This window comes from Pantherophis guttatus, chromosome 2 (genome assembly GCF_059756535.1).
Source record: "Pantherophis guttatus breed Tessera chromosome 2, ASM5975653v1, whole genome shotgun sequence".
NCBI lineage: Eukaryota > Metazoa > Chordata > Lepidosauria > Squamata > Colubridae > Pantherophis > Pantherophis guttatus.
The window spans coordinates 291600297-291626719 of NC_142064.1; the positions used below are offsets into that span (position 1 = coordinate 291600297).

The 26423-nt window shown below is 51.2% G+C and overlaps 2 protein-coding genes across 2 annotated transcripts in view; both read right to left on the reverse strand.

Moving 5' to 3' along the window:
* The window catches only part of LOC148116161 (uncharacterized), a 29956-nt gene extending 4589 nt beyond the window's left edge, over positions 1 to 25367 (reverse strand). Inside the window, exons 1-8 of the mRNA XM_087888313.1 lie at positions 25346 to 25367; positions 24646 to 24923; positions 13607 to 13630; positions 12548 to 12589; positions 9161 to 9575; positions 5768 to 6049; positions 5470 to 5611; positions 2301 to 2494 (exon numbers count right to left, since the gene is read on the reverse strand). Of these exons, the coding sequence (XP_087744439.1) occupies positions 2301 to 2494; positions 5470 to 5611; positions 5768 to 6049; positions 9161 to 9575; positions 12548 to 12589; positions 13607 to 13630; positions 24646 to 24923; positions 25346 to 25367 (1399 nt within the window). The remainder of the gene's footprint in view (positions 1 to 2300; positions 2495 to 5469; positions 5612 to 5767; positions 6050 to 9160; positions 9576 to 12547; positions 12590 to 13606; positions 13631 to 24645; positions 24924 to 25345) is intronic.
* LOC148116160 (H-2 class II histocompatibility antigen, E-S beta chain-like) overlaps positions 1 to 26423 on the reverse strand; it is a 99149-nt gene that overhangs the window by 12239 nt on the left and 60487 nt on the right. The window lies entirely within an intron of this gene.

Below are 26423 nucleotides of genomic sequence, written 5' to 3' on the forward strand. Positions count from 1 at the left end.
CCCCCCAGCATCTGCCCCACAGTTGTGTATCTGACACAGCCACAGCCCCAGATCCAGGCAGCCTATGTGGGGCCTCCCTCCCTCACCTGACCCAGGCAGAACCTCTGGGCCCCTTTCATGCTTCCAACCCCCCAAATATTGTGCTCTTCTCCGAGTTCCCTCTCTCTCTCTCTCTCTCTCACACACACACACACAGAGCAGCCCTTCCTTCTCCAGCCCCCGAGAGCTGCAGAGGCGCTTGGGCTTCGCTTCCCCAGCCTGAAGCTCTGGGCTCCTCCGAAGTGGAACTGAGGACCTGGCCAGGATCCAGCAGGCAACAAGCCTCCATTCTCCCTCAGGGACTCCCCTCCTCCTCCTCCTCCGCCCCATGGCTGAGTCTGCAGGTGGGGCAGCCCCTTGGTCCTCTGCCCCATTGGAGGTGGCTGAAGGGGCCCCTCCCCACCACCTCATGATAGCTCTCTGGTCCTTTTCTCCATCACTTAAAGCCCATTGAAGAAAGGAGTCCCTGACTTATGACGGTTCATTTAGTGACCGTTCGAAGTTACAATGGCACTAAAAAAAGTGACTCTCCGCCTAATATTCCTTCTTTTTAAAATATTTTTTATTGCTTTGAATGTTTTTTAATACCTGTTTTTATTTATCTCACTTTTTGTCAGATGAGGGGCTACATAAATGTGAGAGAGAAGATGAGAGAGATTTGATGGATGGATGGATGGATAACTTTATTATTTTGAATATAAGCAGAGACAGTAGAAGCTTATTCGTTCCCATCAGTGTCTTGTCCATTCGTTGCAGCCTCTTTAAATACGTTTCAATTTCTGCCCTTGAAGGAATCTCCTCGTAGATCCCCCACGGCTTCTGCCGGCCACAGTCTCCCTAGTTCTCTCCTGGGTCCTCTCTGATGAACCTTAAAGGCTTCTCTGCTGACCGGAGCCTCCCAGAGAGAGGATCGGAGGGGCCAGGAGGAGGGGGAGGGGGAGCCTCAAAGGCTCCCTGGGGGTTGGAGAAGGCCCCGTCCAGGGTCTCCCCTCCCCTGGTGGCAAAGGCCCCGTATGGGGGGAAAGGAGGGGGGGCTGCTTCCAAGGCGGCCTCTGGTCTGCTGGGTTTCCCAGGAGCCTCTTTCCTCTTCCACCAGGCGCAGAACCTGCCTCCCAGGTGAGGCAAGGGGAGTCCAAGCCCCCCATGACTCTTGGGGGGAGCTTCCTCCGGGCCTCGGCTAAGTAACAGAAACTTCCATCTCTTTCCTCTGGTTGGTTGGGAGGCTCCGAATATTCCCCCATCCCTCTTTTCTCCCCTTTTATCTCAACCCAAATGCATTGAAGGAGGTTTTTCTTTCTTCTGTTGGGTTTCTAGATCAGTTTGTTTATTATTTATATACATAGTGCAACTCCACCTCCTCTTTTATTAGGTCTGTTTCTTTGGAGCACTTTAAATGTGAAGATATTAAATGTTGAGAGCTGAAAGAGGGAAATGCACAATGGTCCAGAACACACCGTTGTGGCTGAGTGCGTGCAGGCTCCTGTATGAGGTGATCTGCGCTCTGATTGGTTGCTTTGGGTGGAAAGGGGGCGTTTCCCTTTTTCCCGCCTTTTTCTTCCATGTGCTCAGAATGCTGTTTGAGATTTACCTCACAATCTCCCGGCATTCCCAACTATCTTGTCTGCTGTGAATGTAGACGTGAAATACATTTATTTACATAAAACTACAAGTTAGTGTCCGTGTCTCCCACTTCCTTTGGACAGCTGCTTCCTGATTCCTCCGCATTAAATCTCTTTAGTTGCACCTTCCAATTTTGGGTTTCATCCCATGAAGTTTTGGTGATTGCAACAATGTCACACCTGCCTTTGGGTTCCACCTTCACCCCATTTATTCCTCGTACTATGAACATCCGTGCATCTGAGTCCCTTTTTGACTGACCTCATATTTGCTTTTTACATCTCCTGCTCTGTCTCCGAGTTTCCCTTCTTTCTTTCCATTTGGTTGATTCCTCTGAGATTTGAGCTTGGAATTTGCTTCTAAAACTTTGTCTCCCTCTCACTTCGGTCTCACTTTCAAGCCCTTCGGATGAGGCGAGCCGGTTCGTGTCCAAAGCTGAACTTCTGGGTTCTTGTGAGGGCAGCTCATCCCCTGCCAGAAGCCCCCCATGTGGGTGTTGTGGACCATGGTCCAAGAATCCCAATATCCCTCCAGAGAACCATCCCCTAAGCCAGGCTTGACTTCCCTCCTTGGATGGTTCCCTTTATTGGGAGAGTGGAAGAGAAATCCCCCTGTGCCCCCAACTCTTTGGCTCCCTTGCCCACCTGCTCCGAGTCTCTTGGCATCGTTTCCAGGGACTTTTTCATTCCTCCCAGCATGAAAGAGGAAAAAGGGATAAGAATCTGTGGGCTTCATTATTTCTGTAAGCCCCTCAGTCACGTCTTTGATAGCTGCTCCTGGGAAACAACCAACCACCTTAGTTTGATTGTCCGTCTTAGAAACGGCTGTTTCAGTTCCCCTAAACAATGAATCAACACAAGACTTACTTTTTTTCTTAAGGAGGTCCGGTCTAATTTTTCCCCCCTGCCATTGGTACATTTGGTGTTGTCCCTTCTCCAGGTTCTTGCACTCTGTCTTGCAAGGGGAGGCATTGCTCAAAGGAGCCCAAATCTTCTCAGACAATTTCAGACAATTCCTACAATCACACTCCGACCTATTTTTCCTCTAGTGGCCCCAAGACCCCAGATGAGGAAGGGGAGGGGGAAATTTTGCCTCGGGGATTGAGGCCACTGGAGTCCTGCACAGTCAGTCTGGATGACCTCTGGAGAGGGCGAGGCTCAGTTGGAGGGCTGTCTAGGGGCATCTAGAGGTGATGGGGAGAAGGGAGGGGTCTTCCACTTAGGGTTGCCCCATTGAACTCCCCCCCTTTTTCCCCCAGAGCAGGTCTTCCCCTCCATGGCAATGTCTTCTGCACCAGGAACGGCTTCAGATGGTTTCCTTGGAGGTCATCTAGTCCAACCTCCTGCTCAAACTTACACCATTTATACCATATAGCAGGAGACTCTCTACCATTTGAATCTGAGCCCCAAAGAGGGAGGGAGCCATTGGGTGCCCAAATGGGGCAGGAACCTCCAGTTGTGAAGGAGAGAAATGGATGAAATGGCTCCATGAATGTAGGGGAGTCTCGGGTGCCCCCCAATGGCTCCCCACAAATGCTCAGGGAGGTCCATGCCTGCTGCCATTCTGCTCCTCAAAAGGGGGCTTGAGGGGAAGCAGAGCAAGGAGGCCTCTGAGCAGAAAGTGGGGTCCTGCCCCTTCGCCTCCCTGGATCTGCCCACCCTCCTCCTGAACCAGTTCTGGCTTCGGACCCAAAGTAGCCTGGATGGTGGATCCAGAGGCAGCGGAGGGAGGACCCTCCTGCGGGGGCAGCAAAAAGGAAGAGGAGGAAGAGGAAGGGAGGATTCCAGGGTTTTCTTACATCTGAAGTTTATTCTTTTATAGCAAAGCGAAGGGAAGGGAAGTGATGGGAGGAAGAATAATGTAGATGAAGCTGCTGTGGGTTCAAAGCCAGGAGAGTTGAGGGGTCTGGAGTGACAGGTCCACCTAGCATCCCTGGGGACAGTCTAGATGGTCTCCAACCCTCCCTCACAAGGAAGAGAGGCCCTGAAAGGAAGCTGGGGTCTATGTGTGTCTCAGCAGGAGAAGGTCCAGGCTGCCATTCTCCTCCTCCCCACAAACTGCCACCTTCAGCCTCCATTTCTCAGAGGTTGCAAACAGGACAAAGAGTCCTCAGCTGTTAAATAAAAAATATGCTTTTGCATCGGAGAGCAGGATTAATTCATGAGTGCTGTAGAAAAAGAGACGGGGAAGAAAATCAGAATATAAAGAGACACTTTTACCGTAAATAACATATTCTTCTTCCCTTTCATCCCCCACCCCCAAGGCAGACCCACACTGCAGGGGGGTGGTTGACAGGCAGGGACACACAGAGAGAGAATCCGCCCATTTCAGGGAGGAAAAGGCTGGGATGCTTCATTTGAAGAAAGAAGACGGGGCTACGATGGGGGTGGCAGCAAAGTGGGGAGCCTGGGCTCACTTGGCCAGAAATTGTGGGAATCCTCAGAAGGAGAAGGGGGGTCAGGAAGAAGAGCCTGTCCAGGTTCCAACTAATGAACCCAAAGGAGTCTGCATGGGGTGCCAAGAAGGATCCTCTCGGACCGGAGGGTGGGGTGCAGTTCAGGGAGAAGTTTTGGAGGGAGTTCATTAAGTTGATAGGGTCATCTCAAGGACTCACCTCCACCTCCCACCCGAGGACGAACGGAGGTATAGAATGAGCGAATGCAATGACAGAACAATACCTGAGATGCTATGTTGATTATCAGCAATTTAGCTGGGCAGATCTCCTGCCATTTGCTGAAGTGGCCTACAATACCGCAGTGCATAGTAGGGGTGAAATGTAAAATTTGTTACTACCGGTTCCGTGGGCGTGGCTTGGTGGTGGTGGGGTAATGTGACTAGGTGAGCGTGGCCATTTTTTTTTTCAAAGCATTTTTTTTACCACCTCTTTGGCCGAAGAGGTTGCAGAAAAAAATGCTTTGAAAAGCCTCTGATGATCCCAGTTGAGCCGCGCGATCATCAGAGGCTTTTTTTTTTTACTTTTAAAAGCATTTTTTTGGCGGAAGAGGTGGGCATGGGGTGTGTGGGGGGGGGCAGGGCTTTTTGCTACTGGTTCTCCCAACCACCTGCCACCATCGCTACTGGATTGGGCGATCTGGTCTGAACCGGGAGCATTTCACCCCTGGTGTCACCCCTTTTAAAATAGCCATAGGGTGGAATTTGTCCCCATTCCTGAATACCCTCAGGAACCCCCCTCCACAGTGAGCCTAACAGAATGGGTGGGTTGCTTACAAAATGCGTGGGGGAATTTAAACGTGGGGTGCTCCCTCCCCAAGGGAGGAATGGGAAGGAATGGACCCCCCCTTCCCTTCCCTTCCCTTCCCTTTTACAATTTCCCCAAATGTGGAAAAATTCTGAGCAAGATTTTAGCATTTGTGTGTGCTTTTGTTTTTGATTGCAATACTTTTTCAGACCTCTGTAAAGAACGTTGCCCAAAATCCAAAAAACTGCTCTATCCACAACAAGGAGATATTGTTCATGCAAGTTTTTTGTTTTTTTTACAAAAAGGAACAATTAAGGAATTTTAAAAGCCACCTAAAACTCTTAGGAGAGGTTGAGATGAGGGGGAAGAGGAGAAACTCACCTGCAGGAGGTTGGATGGGAATTGCTGGAAGGAGAAAAAGACCCAATCAGAACCCTTCATGGGCTGGAGGACTCAGCAGGAACCCCTCCCCATCGATAGCCCATAATAGGTTGTGTGATCTTCACTTACAGCCCCTCAAACAAGAGAAGCTGCCAAAAACATTCCTCAAGGGGCCCCTCTTGGCCACCTGCTAAGCTTGAGGAAAGGCCTCCCCTAGAGGGTCCCCTCCCCACCACCTCTCCTCCAGCCCCCCAGACTCACCTTTCTTGCTCTTCAGGTAGGAGAAGAGCCCCACAGCCAGGAAGGCCACTCCTATCACGGCCCCCATGATCCCCGTCCAGAGTTTGCTCCTGGCAGAGCTGGAGAAACGGGGCTCTGGGGAAGGAGAAGGAGCCTCACCTGAGCAGGAGGATCAGGCCCACCTTCCCCAAGGAGGCTCCATTCCAGCTCTCCCCATGGGGTGGTTTTCTCCCCCTTCTCAGGGCAGGATGGGGGCCACAGAGCAGGAGGGGAGGGAGGGGAGGGACTTACCCCACTGGACGGTGATGGGAGCCTCCAGGCTGGCATGCCCCACCTTGCAAGTGTAGATGTCCCCCCTCTGGGGCTGGGTCTCCAGCATCACCTGGAGCTGATAGGTCCAGTCTCCGTTCTGGAGCTCCTCCCCAAAGGCCACGCCCTCCTCCTCCGGCCGCCCGTTCTTCAGCCACTGGACCTCGATCTCCACGGGGTAAAAGCCGGTCGCGGTGCAGAGGAGGATGGTGTTGGGGGAAGAGGGCTCCATCTTGGTGGGGGAGATGGAGACGGTGGGCTTGGCTGGAGGGAAGGAGGAGAAGGAGGCACATGAGAGACACAACAGGAAAGAAACGACGCAGAAGACGGGAAGGACAAACGCAGCACGAGTCAGATGATTCTTGGGATCTCATTGAAAATGAAACCAGATTTTTAATTAGGTCTAATACCACAACATTTGTTTGTTTGTTATTTGTTTAATAAATGTAGTTATTTATTAAATTTATTTGCCAAAGTGGCCACAACTAACCCAAAGTCTAACAGACACTCTCCTAGCCGTGACTGCCACCTGCTCTCCGGGAGTCCAGGAGAATCTCCAGAATTGCCAACTGGGTCTCTGGGACAATGCAGCTCCACCCAGAAGGAAGTTGGTTAAAGTCTCCCATCTTGGGGCTCCCAACACCCAAAGCCCTTTGGCCTTTCCAGGGTTCAGACGAAGCCCCTAATCCCCCACTCAGCCCATCCCCCCACAGCCTCCAGGACCCTCGAGGGGGCAGCCTCAGCATCTCCTGGGTCCCCAGAGGTGGAGATGAAACCTTATAACATCAGCAGACAGAGGAGACCTCCAGCCCTGGTGACGGATGGCCTCACCCAGCGGCTTCATGCGGAGGTCATAGAGGAGAGGAGAGAGGACGGATCCAAACGCCTCTGGGCAGCCCTGAAGGTGATCAACCAAGATTGCAGAGAGAGAGACAGAGAGAGAAGAGAAGAGAAGAGAAGAAGAGAAGAGGAGAGAAAAGAGAAGAGAGGAGAGGAGAGGAGAGGAGAGGAGAGGAGAGGAGAGGAGAGGAGAGGAGAGGAGAGGAGAGGAGAGGAGAGGAGAGGAGAAGAGAAAATCTTTGTCCCAATTTTCTTTGGTGTTTCAATCACTTTTCAAAAAGTTTTATTTGGAGAGATAAAATTTCTCCTTCCACTTTTTCTTTTCTCCCTTTAGGATCCACAAGATGCAGAAATAAACAAAAAATCAGCAGAAGATTTCAGGGGGGAAAGTGCAAAATGTGATGTGGCTACAAAACCCCCCAATTTTAGGCATCATCAACAGAAAGAGGCATTTTGAAGGAAAGGGCAAAGGAGCCCAATGGGGGGCAGCCCTTTGCTCCCCATAACTGCCAGAATCCCCTGAAGGAAAAGGTTTTGAGGTTTTGGGGGATCTCATGATCTCTCTCGAGGATCCTTCCTGGGGGGGCTTTGGGGGGATTCAGAGGGAGACCCCCCCTCAGACCAGGCTCTGCCTGCACCCAGCCGGCCTCCTTCCCAGCCGCAGGAACCGGCCATTCCTGGGGAAGGAGGTGGGGAGGGGTCCCTCTGACTCCCCGAGGGAAGCTTCTGCCCTGGATGAGGGGGGCAGGGAGTGGGGAAGGGATCCAGAGGGGATCTGGGATCTTGAGCTCCTCCTTCAGCAAATGCTCCAACTGGCACAACTCTTGGATGGATTAATGGGGGGGGTTTAGTCTGGATGAGCCCCCCAAGAGAGTTGACAATAGATCCATTCCAGCCCAGAGTCCTTTGCTAACCATTTTCTTTTTCTCTTGAGGGATTTTCTTATTAACAGTAAATACTATGATGCTTAAATGCTCCAAGAGGCTTTTCTCTCTTAGGATCTGGAGGTTTTCCTCTTATAGAAGAAAGATCTCATTGGATTCTATGGTGAGACGTTATTTTTGGAGAATCTCTGGGCTCCCAATGGGAACATTAAATTTAACCAGTTCTTAAGTATTGATGCTTTCAAGATTTCTCCGATTCTAATAAAAGGAATATAATTTCCCTGGAAAGGCCGAATGGCAACAAGGGCAGCTAAAATCCTTGCTTGGCCTATGAAACCCCATCAGTGGATAGAAATATAGAAGATTTTTATTACACAAAGAAATAAAAGGAGAAAAAGAAATGTAGGCAACATTGAAGGAATCTGGAAGAGAGAATGAAAGAATCTGAGGCTTCAGGGCTGAATGGAGGCCCAATTTGTTCCTTCTGACCCCAAATTCAGTTTTAAGGTTTGTGGGTGTTTTTGGACTCTCCCCCCAAATCAGGAGCCTCCCCAGGAAGGAAGACGGAAGCGATCAGGATTCCTCTTATTGGGGGTTTTACATCTCGGTTTAAGCATTGAATCATGATTACAAATTCTAGGCTGCTTCCATTACTCATTTCTTTCTTTATTGGATTTAAAAGCTGCTGGACTGGAAATGACTCTGAATGAATACAGAAAAAAGAAAAAGCAGAAGATCCATAGAAAGGGGTCGACAGGGGAAAAAGTGTCCACTAATTCTTTTTTTTATTTTGGGTGAAAAAAAAAATAAGGTTTTATCCCAAAGTGCCAAAAGCAGCATTTCTGGAGCAGAGGCAGAGAGGGAGGGGCTTCTGGGTGGGAAGAGGGAGGGAGACGGGAGGTTCCAGAATAGGATAGAAATGAATCAGGGATAGAGAGAAATATATATGTAGATACAGGGAGTCCTCGACTTAGGACCACAATTGAGCCCAAGATTTCTGTTGCTAAGTGAGATGTTTGTTAAATGAATGTTGCCCCATGTTACGACCTTTCTTGCCACAGTCATTAAGTGAATCCCTGCAGTTGTTAAAGGAATAACATGGTTGTTAAGTGAATCCGGCTTCCCCACGGACTTTGCTTATTGGAAGGTCATAAAAGGGGATCACGTGACTCCGGGATGCTGTGACCGTCACAAGTACGAGTGTGTTGCCAAGCATCTGGATTTGGATCACGTGACCCTGGGGAGGCTGCAACGGTCGTAAGTGTGAAAAACAGTCATAAGTCATTTTTTTTCACTGCCTTTGTAACTTTCAATGGTCACTAAACAAACTGTTGTTAAGTGGAGGACTGCCTGCATTGAGCAGGAGAGAGAGAGACCTGGCTGGATTCCCCTCCCCCACCCCCACCCAAAAAAACCTTATCTGGATGGATTTTCTTGTGGGGGGGAAATGGATCAAAGGGATCCCAGATTCCAGGCAGGAGGAGAGTTTGGAGCCTGGGAAGAAGATTTTGTCCCTCTGAGAGTGCAGAATAAATAAATAAATGAGGAGTAAAACCTCCATCCGGGAGGATCCAAAGGAAGGAAAGGAAAGGGGGGTCCTGGCATCACCCTCCCAGGGAAGAGCCCCCCCCTCCCTCCCCTCCAGACTCACTTCTCCGGCCAATCACCCGCTCCTCCCTCTTGGGCGCCTGGTAGTTGTACACCCCGTAGTTGTGCCGGCAGAAGCGATCCACTCCGGCCTTCATGAGCTGCATGACCTGCTTATCTCCATTCCACTTGTCCACATCGGGCTGCCCCAATGGAGTGACAGCCACGAACTTCCCGAGGTCGCTGTCGAAGTAGTCGGTCTCCTGCTGGTCGTAGAACTCCCTGTACAGGTATCTCACCCGCTGCGTCCCGTTGAGGAAGCGGCACTCGGACTTCACCTGGGCCAGGAAATGGGCTGCGCGGGGGAGGAGGAGGAAGGCTGTCAAGAGGGACTCCAGGGCCCATCGCTCCCAGCCACTGGGAGAGGAGGGGGGATCTAGCTTGGGAAGGGGGAGCTGCAGGAGTCCTTCCGAGAGAGACTGGGAGAAGACACCCCCTGGAGGAGGGAGCGGGAACTCTCTCAGTCCCAGAGAGGAAGGGAGGCTTCCTGGGGGGGTCTGGAGGAGGGAGGGGAGGAAAGAGGGGGAGGGGTGTAAAAGGCAGGCAGAAGCTCAACCGGTCCAGCGATCCCATTCAGTCTCTGCAGGGAAGGTTGGATCTCAAGGGGCAGGAAGGATGGGGTGGGGGCTGGAGGGAAAGTGAAGTCCATAACCCCCCACTCTCTCTTCCTTTGGGAGGGGATCTGGGGAGGGGCCACAATGAGGACATCTAGACGGACTCTCCCGGGGTCTCCCAGCCATTCGAACCCCCACCTTCCCTGGGTCCCCCCAGCTTCTCTTCTTCTCCCGAATCTTCAACTCAACTCCCTCCCTTTGGAGGATTCTCTGGGATCACCCCTGTTTCCTCTCCCCCTCCCCAAAAAGACCCCCTGCAGCCCCCCCAAGAGCCTCTAAAAGGGAGGGTCTCCAGCCCCCTTCACAAAGGGGAGCCCCCAATCTCCTTCTCCCTCAGTACTCCCCAGGGCCGGATTTAGATGAAAAGAGGCCCTAGGCTAGTCCACTTATGAGGCCCTTTCACCTATAGTGAAAGTGTAATTTTAATTTTGCTAACAATTTGAATGTAGGCCCCTCTTGATCTTGAGGCCCTAGGCTGAAGCCTAGTTAGCCTATAGGAAAATCCGGCCCTGATCAGACTAGAAAATACCCAGTTCCAACAACTGTTGTTTTTTATGTTTTAGCCTCCATCTTTGTTGCTCTTCTCTGCACTCTTTCTAGAGTCTCCAGATCTTATTTATTATACAAAACACAAAGTACTCCCCCCTCCCCTCCAGGTCCCGAAAGAGCAGTGGGGTGGGGAGTGTTCTGTGTCTCCTCCCCAAATTCAGAGGCTCCCGAGAAGGCACCGAAGCCCCCCTCTTGCCTGACCTCCAAAGCGTCAAAGTTGAGACTGAGAAGAAAAAGTGAAGTTTCTGAAGAAGCCCAAAGACTTTTGCTCAAATGCCTCTTTTCCCTTCTGGGGCTTCAGGGCTGAAAATGCCTCAGTTTCCCTCTTTCACTTTCGCTTTTCCTCCCCTTCCTCTTTCCCTGCAGCCCCCTCCCACCCAGGCACAGGAGAGCCTGCGACCCCCACCTGGCTACATGGGGGAAGGGTTAGGATTAGGGTCCCTCTCCGTCCTCCTGGGGGAGGAAGGGGGAGGAGACCACGCAGAGATCGAGGCTGCTGGAGGCTCTGGGGACCCATCGGCTTCCTTCCCCCTTCCCAGCCCCCTCCTCCCCCGCCCAGCCCCCTCCTTACCGGGGGTCTCCTCCCCCCCTTCGCTCCCGGGGATCCGGGCCAGCGCCCCCAGCAGCAGCATCAGGGGGAGCCCAGCCAAAGCCATGGAGGCTCCCCACAAGCGCCCCAAAGGGGGGAGAAAGACGCTCCCAGCCCCAGAGGAGGAATCGGAGGGTCTGGAGGGGGGGAGGAGTTTTCCTGGGACTTCGGAAGAGGGAGAGTCCAGAAAGAGCAGGAGGACCAATGGGAATCCTCCCTTCTGCAGCGTCATCGGTCTCCGGGCAGAGCCTCCCTTGACTTCGCCCGATACAGGAGATAGTTCGGCGCAGAGAGAGAAGCGGAGAAAGTGGGGGAGGGGAATCCCTTCAGTCTTGGGGGGCTGCAATCTGGGGGGTCTTTCATGCCAGCCCCGGAGGAGAATCTCCTCTTCCTTTTGCCCCCCCCCCCATGATTCTCCTCCACTCTCCCTTTCTCTGGGCGCCTGGACTGGACTAGATGCCCTTTGAGTTCCCAGAGTGCCCAGAAGGAGCCTAAGCTGGAGCTGCCGAGAGTCCAGGAGGGCAAAGTGGATCCAGAGCTCGAGGGGTCCTTCGGGGCTCAGAAGGGGAGGAGGGACCCCCAGCAGCTGCCCTGGATGACAAGGGGGGAGGGGCAGCCCCACAGCCAGCCAGGACTTGGGGGTCACACGCTCCCCCCAATCCGAAGGGAAGCCAGGAAAACCCTCAGCTGACAGTCCACGCAGGATCTGCAGGGATCCCTCCTAATCCAGCCGGATCCTCTCCCCAGCCCCCCCCTTCACGGGGGAATCTCCGTAGGGATCTCTCGGCTTCACAACACGCGTCTTCCTTTCTCTCTGTGGGTCGGGATCCCCCTTTTCCTTGCAAAGCAGCCCCGGATGAAGATCCCGGAATGAAGTTCGGCCGTTTCTCCTCCGCTTCCCGCTCCTTTCCTCGGAGAACGTCCACATCTTCTCCCATAATGCACCACAATCTCTACTTTCAGCAGAAAAAAATATATAAAGTTACATTTTGGAAGAAATTTTGCCATCTGATTATGCAGATCTAGAGTGGAATCGTGATGAGATTTGGGTATTTTGACCATGGAACAGGAAGGCCCCTAAAACAAAAGTCTCCTTTTTATGATGTTCCATGAAGATTATAAGGGCATGAAAGAGAAAATAAAAGTATTAGAGAAATGGGGAAGGGAAAGGAAGGGAAGGAGAAGTGGGGGATAAAGGGCAAAAGGAAAAAAGAGAGGAAAAAACTTTCCCCAGCAAGTGAAATTGGAGCCTCGGTTTTTATTTCTTCTGTAAGTAAATTTTAACCATTTCCACACCAACAACTTAACTTAATCAGTGAATCCCAAAAGTCCAGATTTCACTTTTTTTCCTGCCTCAACACAAAGTCCAGAAGTGGCTCCCAGGTAGAAAAACAGCTGGAAATCTCTTCTTTCCTCTGCTCAAAAAGTTTATTTCTCCATCTCTGCCCATTTTTTCATTCCATCCCTTCGTCCCTCCTGGGGATGGAGGTTTCTCTCCATTTTTGCATATGAGGAATTCTTGCTGCAGTCAGCAGGTCCAGTAATAAAGTCATAAATTTATATTTCAAGTTCCTTGTCCAGGAATCCCGAGAGGAAAACTTCTGGTTGTCAATAAGAGCTGTGGGGTTTTCTGACCCACCGCATAGAGGTCGGCTTCAGTTCCAGAATGGCTGCTGGTGAGCTGGGGGGGGGGGAGAGAATCGGGGGGGGGGAGAATCATCCCCCTGAAGGACCGGAGGAGGGGAGCCCATCGGGGGTTCAGCCCAGCACCAGGAGGGTCCCCGGCAGCTTCCCCTTTTAAGGAGAGTCCCAGGGTTTCTCCCCCTTCCCCCTATGCAGGAGGGGCTGGGGGGGCCGAAGGCTTCGGGTGGGGGGAGGGCCGAGGGGGAGAGGGAGACTCAAAGGCTGAAGGGGACCTTAGAGATCTTCTAGTCCAGCCCCCCCTGGCCGAGGCAGGAGCCCTTATCCCACCCCAGACAAATGGCTCTCCGACCTCTTGAAGACCTCCAGGGATGGAGCCCCTCTCCTCCCCCCCTGATTCCAGATGGGGGAGGGGCTGCTGCATTGATTCATTGGTTCTCAGGTGATGCCTCCCCATCTCCTCCCCTGGGACCTCCAAGGGGGGGTCTGAGTTCAGCCATGAGGCTGCCAAGGGGGGCTCCAGGGAGAAGAGGGAAATTGTCCCTAATTGACTTAATTAGGGGGTTAATCAAAGGGGAGGCCTCCCTCCCTCCCTCCCTCCCTCCCTCCAGAGGTTTCCTATTGAGCAGGAGGAAGATGGGGAGGCCATGGGGGAGGCAGCAAAGGGGGGAGCCAGAAATGTCAGAAGGAAAAGGGGGGAGGGGACAGGAAGGGCAATTTAGAGCCTGCAGGGCTCCCTCCCCCTCCCCCAATGAAAGGGATCCTCCCCCCCTTCCCTCCTGCAGCATCCCAGAACCTGGAGGAAGTTTCCGTGCTTTGTGTGTGTCTGTTTTGGTGTTTGAGGGCACCTCATGGTGGAGTTTTGCGTAAGGAAAATCTGGCTGAAATTTCAAGGCTTTCCTTCGTCTGGAGCACGGAGGCCCTGCAGGGAGAGTTTGAGGGCGGTTCAATTTGTTCAGAAACGATTTTTTTTGTAAAGAAAATGGAAGAATTAAAGGGTTTTTAGGAACTGGGGTGGGGGAGGGGTTCAGGTGAGGGAGGAAGAGGAGAAACTCACCTGCAGGAGGTCAGACGGGAGTTGCTGGAAGGAGAAAAAAGAGCCAATCAGGAGCCTTCATTGGGCTGGGGGAGTCAGAGGAGCCCCCTCCCCATCGAGAGATCCCACAACATTTCCTGATGGGAGGAAGCTCTCCAAATACATTTCTCCACCCTGACCTCGACCTACCTAGGCAGGGTGGATCTCCCAGGGGTCAGACTTCCTGGCCCAACAAGACCTTCTGTGCCACCTTGATGAGAGGCCTCCACCAGATGACCCCCTTCCTCTCCAGCCCCACAGACTCCCCTTTCCTGCCCTTCAGGGTGAGGGTCAGGCATTGACCACATCCCCCTCAGTCAATTGCGGAAGGCAGCTCTGCTTGCAACTGCTGAAATCCCGCGAGGAGGAGACCTTTGGCGCCATCAAACTCCCACCTCCGCCTCTCCCGGGTCCTCGGAAGGGCTCGATGGGCGGACACAAAGGCCAAATCCAGGCTGAACAGCTGAACATCCCCCCCCCCTCCGAGAACCATCTCCTCCAAAGGACCCCTCGGAGGCTCCTCTGCCTGGAGACGGATGACGCTCACAAAGCTCCATTTTTCATTGGGTGGGACGGACGTTCGACTTTCTGGAAGTCAGAAATAGAATTCCGCAGCGCTGCAGCTCCCTCCTCTTGCTTTCCCCTCCCCCATCTCCATCCTCACTTCCCCCTTGCTTTCCCCCTCCTCCTCACTCTCTTCACTCCCCCTAACTCTCCTCCCTCACTCCCTCCCCACTTCCTCCCACCCCCCATTTTCTGTCCTGCTCTGCGTGGGCAGCCTTTCCTCCCTCCTGACGCAGGACTGGGGGTCTGGCTTCCTCATGCACCGGAGACCGGCAGGAAAGGGGGGGTGGCTCCCAGGGGAGGAGCGTAAAGAGGGGCTTGGAGACCCCCAATTTCCTCCCTTGCACCCTGAGCCTCAGGAAGGTGGGAAAGACTAAAAGGCTACTGTGTTTAGAGGTGGGGGCAAGGACCAAGGAAGTTGAGACCCCCTCATTGCCCCCCTTTAGGGCTTCCCCTCCACTCTAACCTTGTCCCCTCTCTCTGGACAAGGGGAAATGGGTTCCCATGAGGTCTTCCAAACGGCAGGAACTGAGAAAGGGGGGAGGGGGAGGAGAGATCCAGGGAGATCAGGCAAGGCTGAGAGAGGAATGGGAAGTGAATCTTTTGAGGGAGGGGAGTTCAAGGAGGGCCTGAAGCTTTTCCCTCCTTGTCTTGGAGGAGTTTCAGCCTCTACAGCAGCCCAGAGGCTTCCTGGTGGTCTCCCATCCTCAGGCTCACCAGGCCCATCTCTCTCAGCTGGGTGAGGGCATTGGAGGCTGGGCAGCTGCCAGCTGTTGAGGGCTGAGGATCAAATGCCAGCTAATGGTTGGTGATGCCAGATCAGAGCCCCCACCCTCTCCCAGCTGCAGCAGGCAGACATCCCACAGGGCGCCTATCCTGAGGCGGCCTGGATCCTCTCCTGGGATGGGGGGAGGGGCAGCACCAGCCTCAGCCGGCCAGAACTGGGTCCCCTCCTGCAGCTGAAGGAGGCGGCAGAGTCCGAACCTGCCCCACAATTGTGTGTTTGGACACAGCCAGTCACACAAAATTGGCCCCAGATCCAGAGAGACTCTGGTGGGATCCCATCGCTCTCCTGATCAAAGCAGAACTTCTGGGCTCTTTTCAGGTTTCCCCTCCCCCGCAAGACTTTGATTCTCTCTGAGTTCTCCCAGACACCCCCACCCCTCTCTCCCCCCACATACACACACACACACACACACACACACACACACACACACACACACCCAGAGCAGCCCTTCTTTCTCCATCCCCCAAGAGCTGCAGAGGCTCTTGGGCTTCGCTTCCCCAGCCTGAAGCTTTGGGCTCCTCCGAAGCGGAACTGAGGACCTGGCCAGGATCCAGCAGGCAACAAGCCTCCATTCTCCCTCAGGGCAGCTCAGGGACTCCCCTCCTCCTCCTCCTCCGCCCCATGGCTGAGTCTGCAGGTGGGGCAGCCACAAGGTCCTCTGCCCCATTGGAGGCGGCTGAAGGGGCCCCTCCCCACAACCTCATTATAGCTCTCTAGTCCTTTTCTCCTTCAGTTAAAGCCCGGTGAAGTAAGGAATCGACTTATGACAGCTCATTTAGTGACTTTTCAAAGTTACAATGGCGCTGAAAAAAGTGACTCTTCGCTTAATATTCCTTCTTTTTAAAATATTTTTTATTGTTTTGAATGTTTTTAATACTTTAATGTAAATACCTGTTTTTAGCTTTGTTGTATGTGACACAGAGTCACTTGTTGTGAGATGGGTGGCTATATAAATTGATAGATAGATGATAGATAGATAGATAGATAGATAGATAGATAGATAGATAGATAGATAGATAGATAGATTGTGGAAATTGGGATTGTAGAAACACCCAGGAGCATAGAAGAGTCCAAAGGCAGATGCATGAATAAATGTGATAAATGTATTTATTCATATAATAAAACATATTAACTATATACAAAGGCTGTCTTAATATCCATTAGGATAGGGGGCACCAAGCGTGTGTGACCACCCCTATCAAAGATCATGTCTCCTGGAGAACAAACGTAAAAGAGAGAGCAAAGTGGAAAGGTTAGAGGGGGTTTTATACTCAGTGTAAGCCCCTCCTTTCCACATAGGGGTGGGGGCACTTTCTGCCTCCACTAGTGTCTGTATGATACATGTGCCAATGGCTTGCAAATACTTGACAGTTCCCCTCCTTGCGAGCCAATGGCATGCAAACATACAAATGCAATGCACAACAGATTTTACCCTGTGAGACATAACTTTTTACACAGATCTTTGTGCCTATCTGCTGGTAGAGGTTTTGTGAAAATATCAGCTGTTTGATATTTGGTCTGACAATGTGATAAAGATATAAACCCCATCTCTACTAGTTGCCTAACATTTTGATAGCGGATATCAATATGTCTGGACCTTTTTCCCACCGCATAGGCTTTGGCAATGCCTATGGCCCCGGTGTTGTCCTCTATAATTTGGATGGGCAAAGTCGGTGGTGTCCAGATGCTAGAAATTAAGGCATCAAACCATATCAGATGGTTCCCTGCCTCTGATAAGCATGCATATTCGGCCTCAGCGGTGGAGCACGAAACAAATTTCTGTTGCCCCACATGCCAATGGATGGGTGCCTCATTTAATAGTACCAAGAAGCCCGAAGTACTCCTACGTGTCTTGGTATCTCCGGCCCAGTCCGCATCCGCGAAGCATTTTAATTGGGCCTTGTCTCTATTCTCAGGTTCCAAGCGAAGCACGTAATCTGCTGTGGTCTTGAGATACCTTAATAGCTTTTTAATGGCCAACCAGTGGAACTGGGTAGGATGTTCCACTTGTCTAGATAGCAGGTTTACGGCAAGGGCAATATCTGGATGGCTCCAGTTACTTATATATAGTAATGAGCCGATCACTGACCTAAATAGAGTACTATTTTGGAACTCTGGGCTATCCTTGTGTGCCAATCCATAATAGTCGGTCTGCATTGGGATAGCCGTTGGCTTGCTATCTTCCATTTTACATTTCACCAAGAGTTCCTCTATCTTTTCCTTTTGGGAGAGAGCAAAACCTTTTGGTGTAGTGATGATTTGTACGCCTAGGTACTTGTCCACATATCCTAAAGACTTTAGAGTGAACTTTTTTTGTAGGGTCCTGGCAAATATAATACATCCCCCCTTGTCAGGCCCTATATATAAAAGGTCATCGACATACACTAGGACTTTCTCCAGTCCCCCTTTGGTATCCCTTGTGAAGGTACATTTATCAGCTGGAGATGGATGGAAACCCAGTGATTTGAGAGTTTTAGTCAGGCATTTGTACCACAGTCTGCCTGATTGTTTGAGGCCGTACAAACTTTTCTGCAGAAGCCAGGTGTGGCCTTCCTGCCGTTGAAATCCGGGGGCACCTCTGACGTAAGTTTCTTGTTTTAGATGTGCGTGTAAATAAGCAGTTTGCACATCAAATTGAAAAATGTGTTCCCCATGTGCTGCTGCGGTGACCAAAGCAGCCCTCACACTTTCCGCTCTCACGGTGGGGGAGTAGGTTTCATCAAAGTCCTGCAAGTAGCGCTGTGCGTAGCCTTGTGCTACCAGCTGGGGCTTATAGAGGAGTTTGTTGTTGGGCATTGGCTTGACCTTGTAGACCCAACGGGTGCCAATTGCTTTCCTCTTTTTCGGGACTTCCATGGGGATGAAGACTTTCAATTTTTTGAGACTGTCCATTTCCCGCTTCATTGCCACCCTCCACCTGCACTGTTCTTCCTCGGGAAGCTGGAGGACATCTGTGTACGTTTTAGGGGCCATGGTAACGCTGTTGACCGAGGCAACACAGCCAATGTCCAACCTTTTGGGTGGCACCCCTTTATTGGAGCGTTTTGACCGTCTGGGAAATTGCCACTCACCATCATCATCATCATCCGGAGCATCGGTGTCAGAATTGGAGCTGCCGGAGGTATCTTTCCAATCAAAATGGGGTGGGCCTCTGTCCCAGGCGCTGCGAATATATGGTCGTTTAGGTGAGGCAGGAGGTGTGAAGTCACCCAGGGATTCCTTGTCTGAATCGTCAGAGTCAGGTAGGTATTCATCACCATCCGGATCTTCGCTGGTCAGTTGCTTGGAGTTTGTTGGTTCATCCTCTTCAGGTGGTGCTGCTTGTTCAGTGTCGATTCTAATAGGGGAATAACCGGGTTCATTGGAATGAATTTTTGACCAATTTGACCCCTCCTCAAAGGAAGCTGATCTAGAGACAATGACAAGGTTATTTTTGTCTACAAACCTAGAGGCCTTGCTGCCGGTTGCATAACCTATAAATCTGAGCCTCCTTGATGCCTTGCCCCCCTTTCTTCTGAGGTGCTTGGGAATATGGACCCAGGCATAGGAACCAAAAATTCTCAGGTGTGAGAGGCTAGGTTTCCTTCCATGGACCAGGAAGTATGGGGTTTGGTTAATGGCACTACTCCATGTCCTGTTGACTAGATAATTAGCCATTTTGACCGCTTCTGCCCAAAAAACTTGGCTCATGTCAGCATCTGCAAGTAGGCAGTTCATGACATTCTGCAGTACACCATTTCTCCTTTCTACAATGCCATTCTCGGACGGAGTTCGAGGGGATGATTTAAAATGGAGGATACCTCTCTCCTTCATCCACTTTTCGAAAGTCTTGGATGTAAACTCAGTCCCCCTATCTCTCTGCACCTGAGTGATGCACACCTTGTGTTGCGTTTGGATCTGGTTGTAAAGATATTTGAAGTTGGTAAAGACTTCAGTTTTGTCCTTTAAAATAAATACATGGCCATAACGAGAGTAATCATCTACTACTGTTAAAAAATAACTCCCCCTACCAAGGGAGGGTCTAAAAGGACCAACCAAATCCATGTGTACCAGCTGATAAGGGTACCTTGCACGACGGGAAGAGACCTTAGGTATAGCAGCAGTTTTAGATTTTGCTGCCTTACAGATGGCACATTCCAAATAGGTATTACAATTCTTTATTTTAAGCCCATCAGAAAAATTTTGCATTTTCTTAATAACCGGGAAGCTGGCATGGCCGAGCCTGCGGTGTAATATATGAGCACAATCCAAATGTAAAGGTTTACCCATGCATACTTTGTCAACCTTATGTATCTTACCATTACAAGCCTTGGTCTGTTCAGTAATGAGAGTAGGCACTGGATTAATGGTCACCTTAGAGTTCCTCAGGGTTGGCTGAGGAGTTGTGACCTTAATGGGCTCAGCCTTAATGGCTTTGGATGTCCTAGGAGCTGGTTTAAAAGCTTCATTGGTTTTAGGTCCAGGGTCCTTGAGTTTGGACAACCTAGGGGCTGGCACAGAAGCTTTCTGCTCTATCTGGGCGTTAGCTCCCTGAGCCCTCTTGTTAGGTTTCTTGTGCCTTTTGACCTTTCCTTTTGGGGAAAAATAAGGCAAATTGTTGATTTTTACAATATCGCCAACAACACCCCCATTTTCGAAAACATAACCTCCACCCTTCTCAAAAACCAGTTTTACATTTTTATCCTCAGTCAATTTTAAGATGCTTAAAAGGTTGTTCTTGATTGAGGGAACATACAGTGCCCCTGTGACATCTCCTATACCAGGCACATTGATCACGCCTTCCCCAGTTACCTCTGCCTTGTCCCCAGTGGCAACTTTTACTGAGGACTTGAGTGGGTGTAAAACCTTAAATCATTGCTTCGTGTTGGCTATATGCGTTGATGCACCTGAATCAAGAAGCCACAGCCCCTCAGCATCCTTTACCTGGGAGGTGTGATTGTCACTAGTGACACTACAGAATTGGTATCCTTTATGACCACCTCCCCCTCTTCCACGGCCTCTTTTATTTTTATTGTGCTTAAGTCCAGCCGTGTTGGCCCTAGAGCGAGGGCACTCCCTTTTAAAGTGACCTTGTATGCCACAGTCAAAGCAGGTGGGAAGGGTATTAATCCTTTCACTTGTGTCCTGGCGCCTCCTCTGAGGCCTAGGCCTGTGATATGCCTCCTTCATTTCTTGTTGTTCCTCATCTCTGCGCCTTAAATCTTCCTCAATAAAGCGGCCAGAAAAGTATTCTATATTTCTTTGTTCCCTAGAAACCCCTTCTAGAGAAATAATAAAGGGACTCCAGGATTTGTCTAGGGAGTTCAACATCACACTAATTAAAGTGGATTCAGAAACAGGCTCCCCCCTCTGTATAAGCTCATCCCTCATGGCTTTAAGCGTTGCCAAATGTTCCCCCATTTTGACACCAGGTTTGAGTTTCTAGTTGTGGAAAATTCTTGACAATCTGCTGGTTGCAGCCATATTGTCACTATGGAACAAATTATATAGGGCAGTCCAAACTTCCTGAGCTGTGAGGCCGTCTGAAAGACTGGCATACAGAGCTGTGTCTATAGAACTGTAGGAAGTTAGCACCCACCCCTCTCCTGGAAGAGTGAAATATTTTAGGAAATATGAAAAAGGCAGAATATTATATTTCCCTGGGATAAGCATGTTTTGAAGCAGCTCCCATCTTCCTGCCCCCATCCTTTGTCAATGGGCCATTAAGGCCTGGGCCAGTCTATTCTACATAACAAAGATCTAGGAATTGCCAAAGATAGGATTAGCCCTCTACACAATAGCAGCAGAAACTCACCACATGTGACCTGGGAAGCACATGTGACCATCAGCCAGCAAGGCCCCCACCCCCTGGGAGTCTGACAACCAATCAGGATACTCTTTCGGGGCCCCAAGAAATGCAGAGCCAGGGAGAGCATAAAAACCCGAGGATTTTCTGTATCTGCCCCTTTTTCTGTTCAGGAATTCAAGCCATGTGATCCTGTCCACCATTAAACCATCTTTCCAAGCAGTCTCCATGTTTCCAGTGTCTGTTTTCCCCACTTGGAGCAGAACCTAGAAGGATGTTTCTTCCAACAGAACTTAACAGGGTTGTGTAAGCTCTTTTATGCAGGAACTCAATTTCAGGGCTCCAAGGTAAAGGGGGTGGTCTTTTGATCATGTCCAGAGTATTTTCTCTTAAGAGAATTATCTGAATCTCTTTACACCATTTTTTAAAATTCTGACCACTTAAATGTAATTTTTCAAAATTATTTGGCAAAGTTACAAAATTATTGCCATTAAACTGGATGGGGAGTTGTTCAAATGGCTGAAAAGATCCTGTTGTGAATGGCATTGGGATCCCTAAGCCTGGGATCGATTGCTTAGGTCTGGCTCCTTTTTGTAGTCCTTCTGTAGTTTGAAGCAACTGGGCACGTGCAGAAAATGGAGCATGCTCCAAAGCCTTTTCTTGTTGGAGCTCCGATCTCCCTCTCTGAGCTCTGAAGTCAGGTCTGGCTGGAGCTTCAGTATAGGCCCGAGCATCAGCTGTGTGGCGGGGAAGCCTTGGAGGAGTGGGAAGAAGGCCTGGAGATCTTTCTGGAGACTGGAGGCCCATCAGATGAGGTCCATGGGCTGGATAGGCCTGGAAATGTCTCTGGATCTCCTCTTCTCCATCAGAGGGGCAGGATTGCAGCTCTGGATCATCCCAGCAGGGCCGGAAAGGTGCGGAGGCCTCAGCCTGGGCCTCCGTGGAGCATTCAGTGAATGGTGAGCGCCTCTGCAGTGGGGGGTGGGAGGCTGCAGGTCCATCTGGGTTCCTCCGGGGGTGGGAGGTTGGATTTGGGGCCCTCCTTGAGTGGGCAGCTGGGTCTGGGACCTCGGGGGGGCCAGTGGGTGGTTGCTCCATAAGTTCCAGGGCAGCGACCAGGGCCTCTAGGGCCTCTTTGATGTTTGCCGTGGCAGGCGGGGCCTGGCAAGGGGCTTGTGGGTTCGGAGTGGTCCTCTGGGCCGCTGGAATGCTGAACTGACTGGCTGGCGTTGTAGGCCTGGGCTGTGGAGCTGGGGATGGCCTGGCTCGTGGTGCTGGCAAAGTGCCCAGGGGAGCAGCCATCTTGGAGGAAGTTGCCTCCGGAAGTGGCCTGGTGGCCATTTTGTTTGGCAGGAAACTGGGTGGGGGGGCAGTCTCTCTGGCGGCAGGCGCCATCTTGGAGAGATCAGGCAGGGGAGTCCTTACCGGGATGGCAGGCATCTCTGGTGCTGCCTCCTCAGGCCTCTCTCTGGCTGCTGCCCTTGTCTTCAGGAGGGAGGCCAGCGCTGCTCGGCACTCCTCTTCTGACATCTCAGCCACTTGCCTGTCCAGGCTTTCATCTGGTCCTTCTGCCCTCTCTTCGTCAGTGCTGAAGAAGCCTTCTCCAGCATCGCTTGGCTCGGCCCCTGGGATCTCTTGCTGCCTCTGGGTGGCCTCTGGCTGCCAGGGTGTAGCTGGATGGAAACCCCCTTCAATGTTTTCCATCGTTGATTCAGGCTGGGGCTGCTGTGAAGTTCTCCTCCGTTGAAGGCCTCTGGTCACAACAGGGTAGCTTCTCTCACAGGTTGTTTTGGAGGGCATCTTGCCTTTTCAACAGCTCCTGGAGTGGATTTCTGCTACCATTCCCTCTGCTACCATTCTGTGGAAATTGGGATCGTAGAAACACCCAGGAGCATAGAAGAGTCCAAAGGCAGATGCATGAATAAATGTGATAAATGTATTTATTCATATAACAAAACATATTAACTATATACAAAGGCTGTCTTAATATCCATTAGGATAGGGGGCACACAGCGTGTGTGACCACCCCTATCAAAGATCATGTCTCATGGAGAACAAATGTAAAAGAGAGCGTGGTGGAGAGGTTAGAGAGGGTTTTATACTCAGTGTAAGCCCCTCCTCTCCACATAGGGGTGGGGACACTTTCTGCCTCCACTAGTGTCTGTATGATATATGTGCCAATGGCTTGCAAATACTTGACATAGTAAAATAGGAGACAGATATAAATCAGAGTTTCTTGTAAAAATCAAATCCAGAAAGCACCCACAGGCAGACTGATTCAGCAGGATTCATTAAGTTCTTCATATACATATATATAATTTTGGGGAGGGAAGGTTGAGAGCCTCTCTTGGTGGCCAGAGAAAAGCTTTGGCCTCTCGGGGGAAGGAGATGCCCGGATCTCTCCGGAGAGAAAAGTCCGCTCAGAAGTCAAAGAAAAAGGAAGAGAAAATTCCCCCAAAGAGACTCAAGAAACATCCTGTGATTTCAGGTCTCCTCAACTGGAGCCGCACCAACAATTTGCTCTAAATACACGTAATTTAATAAATATTCCTGTTCTTTTAATAAAGAACAGGAACCCCTGGAGAATTATTGGCCTCTTGTCTGAAGTATTTTCATGGAAGTAAAAATAATACTTTTGATGAAGAAGAAATTATATGAATCACAATGAAATTCAGGATCAATATTTTGGATTTATAATAAAAATGCATTCTATTTATGTGGATAAAGCTTGTGAGCAGCTAAAGGTTTTTAACAAACTATCCAGACAGAGATTTCGGTCCTGTTCCTGAACCAAAGGAAGGAAGGAAGGAGGGGAGGGAAGGGAGGAAAAGAGGAGGGGAGGATGGGCTTTGGAGTCTTTGGGCAGCTGATGAAGCTCCTTTCCCTGAAGGGAAAATCCCCCCAGAGACCCCCAAAAGGCGGGAGGAGGGAGGGAGGCCCTGAGAGGCCCACAAAAGAGACACACTCACAACACCAACACAATTGGCACTTGGGGCACTTTCGGAGGTTATGAAAAATCACTAGATAAGTTAATAAAAGTGAAAGTGAAATCTCTATGTTAAATATTATTGGAATGAGAATTATTTCAAGTACTGTGCCAGATGACAAGAATGTTGGGCTGTTTGTAGGGGAAAAATAAACTTTAAATTTCATCCAGAAACAAATTAAACAGGTGAATATTATTATCTCCACGAAAATGTTTTGGAAATGGAAATGTTTTAAATTATGGGCCAAATCTTATTTAATTATTTTAAACTTATTTTAATGTTTGTGCACAAATGTTTTATTTTTGGCTGTTCATCGCCCTGAGTCCGAAAGGAGAAGGGCAGTATAGAAATTTGAATAATAAATAAATAAATAAATATCCTCTTTGGTAGGAAAAACATTTCTAAATGCATCTTATGTGGCAGCTGAAAATCCTCCCAGGTTTCGCAGGGAAGAATTTAGGAGTGAAAGTGAGTTTTGCCTCCAGACTGAATATGTGGTAAGTGTGAAAAACAGTCATAAGTCATTTTTTTTCACTGCCGTTGGAACTTTCAAGGGTCACTAAACGAACTGTTGTTAAGTGAAGAAGTGCCTGCATTGAGCAGGAGAGAGAGAGAGAGAGACCCCCCCCAAAAGAAACATATCTGGATGGATTTTCTTGGGGGGGGGGGAATGGATCAAAGGGATCCCAGATTCCAGGCAGGAGGAGAGTTTGGAGCCTGGGAAGAAGATTTTGTTCATCTGAGAGTGCAGAATAAATAAATAAATAAATGAGGAGCAAAACCTCCATCCGGGAGGATCCCAAGAAATGAAATCAAATGAAAGGGGGGTCAGGTGTCCCCCTCCCAGGGAAGCCCCCCCTCCCTCCCTCCCCCCCCCCGACTCACCTCTCCGGCCAACCACCCGCTCCTCCCTCTTGGCCGCCTGGTAGCTGTTCACCCCGTAGTTGTATCGGCAGAAGCGATCCACTTGGGTCTTCTCGTACTGCAGGAGCTGCTCATCCCTGTTCCAATAGTCCGCACTCGCCTTCCCCAACTCCTTGAGGACCACGAACTGCCCGAGGTCGCTGTCGAAGCGGGCGATCTCCTGCCGGTCGTAGATGTACCTGATCAGGAGCCTCACCCGCTGCGTCCCGTTGAGGAAGCGGCACTCGGACTTCCCCTGGACCAGGAAATGGGCTGCGAGGGGGAGGAAGGCGGTCAGGAGGGATTCCAGGGCCCATCGCTCCCAGCCACTAGTAGAAGAGGAGGGGGCGGGGCGGGGGACCTTCCGAGAGAGACTGGGGGAAGATGCCCCCTGGAGGAGGGAACGGGAACTCTCTCAGTCCCAGAAAGAAAGGGAGGCTTCCTGGGGGGGTCTGGAGGGGGGGGGAAGAAAGTGGGAGGGAGGAGAGGGACCTCCTCCAGCCTCCCACGGAGGAAAAAGGCAGACAGAAGCTCAACTGGTCGGGCAGATCTCCTCTCTGCAGGGAAGGTTGGATCTCAAGGGGCAGGAATTGGGGGGGGAGGGCCGGAGGGAAAGTAACGTCCATACCCCCCACTCTCTCTTCCTTTGGGAGGGGATATCGGGGAGGGGACACAATGAGGACATCTAGACTGACTCTCCTGGGGTCTCCCAGCCATTCGAACCCCCACCTTCCCTGGGTCCCCCCAGCTTTTCTTCTTCCCCCGAATCTTCAACTCAATTCCCTCCCTTTGGAGGATTCTCTGGGATCACCCCTGTTTCCCCTCCCCCTCCACAAAAAGACCCCCTGCCACCCCTGCACCTCAAAGGGAGGGTCTCCAGCCCCCTTCACAAAGGGGACCCCCAATCTCCTTCTCCCTCAGTACTCCCCCTCCCCTCCAGGTCCCGATACAGCAGTGGGGGATTATGGGGGCTGGGGGGTTCTTGGCCTCCTCTGCAACTTCAGGGGCTCCCCAGAAGGGCCCGAAGCCCCCCCCCCTTGCCTGACCTTCACAGCCTCCAATCTGAGATTCAGGAGAAAAAGTGAAGTTTCTGAAGAAGGAAAAAGACTTTTGCTCAAATGCCTCTTTTCCCTTCTGGGGATTCAGGGCTGAAAATGCCTCAGTTTCCCTCTTTCGCTTTTCCTCCCCTTCCCCTTTCCATGCAGCCGACTGAGACCCAGACGCTGCGGGGGGGGGGGGCAGAAAGGGGCCCGGCTGAGACCCCCACCTTGGCTACAATTGGGAAAGGGGGGGATATGGGGAGGAAGGGGGAGGAGACCACGCAGAGATCGAGGCTGTTGAAGGCTCTGGAGACACAGCAGCTTTCTTCCCCACATCCAGGGGTCCTTCCCAGCCCCCTCCTCCCCCCAGCCCCCTCCTCCCCCCCAGCCCCCTCCAGCCCCCTCCTTACCGGGGGTCTCCTCCCCCCCTTCGCTCCCGGGGATCCGGGCCAGCGCCCCCAGCAGCAGCATCAGGGGGAGCCCAGCCAAAGCCATGGAGGCTCCCCACAAGCGCCCCAAAGGGGGGAGAAAGACGCTCCCAGCCCCACAGGAGGAATCGGAGGGTCTGGAGGGGGGGAGGAGGTTTCCTCGGACTTCGGAAGAGGGAGAGTCCAGAAAGAGCAGGAGGACCAATGGGAATCCTCCCTTCTGCAGCGTCATCGGTCTCCGGGCAGAGCCTCCCTTGACTTCGCCCGATGCAGGAGATAGTTCGGCGCAGAGAGAGAAGCGGAGA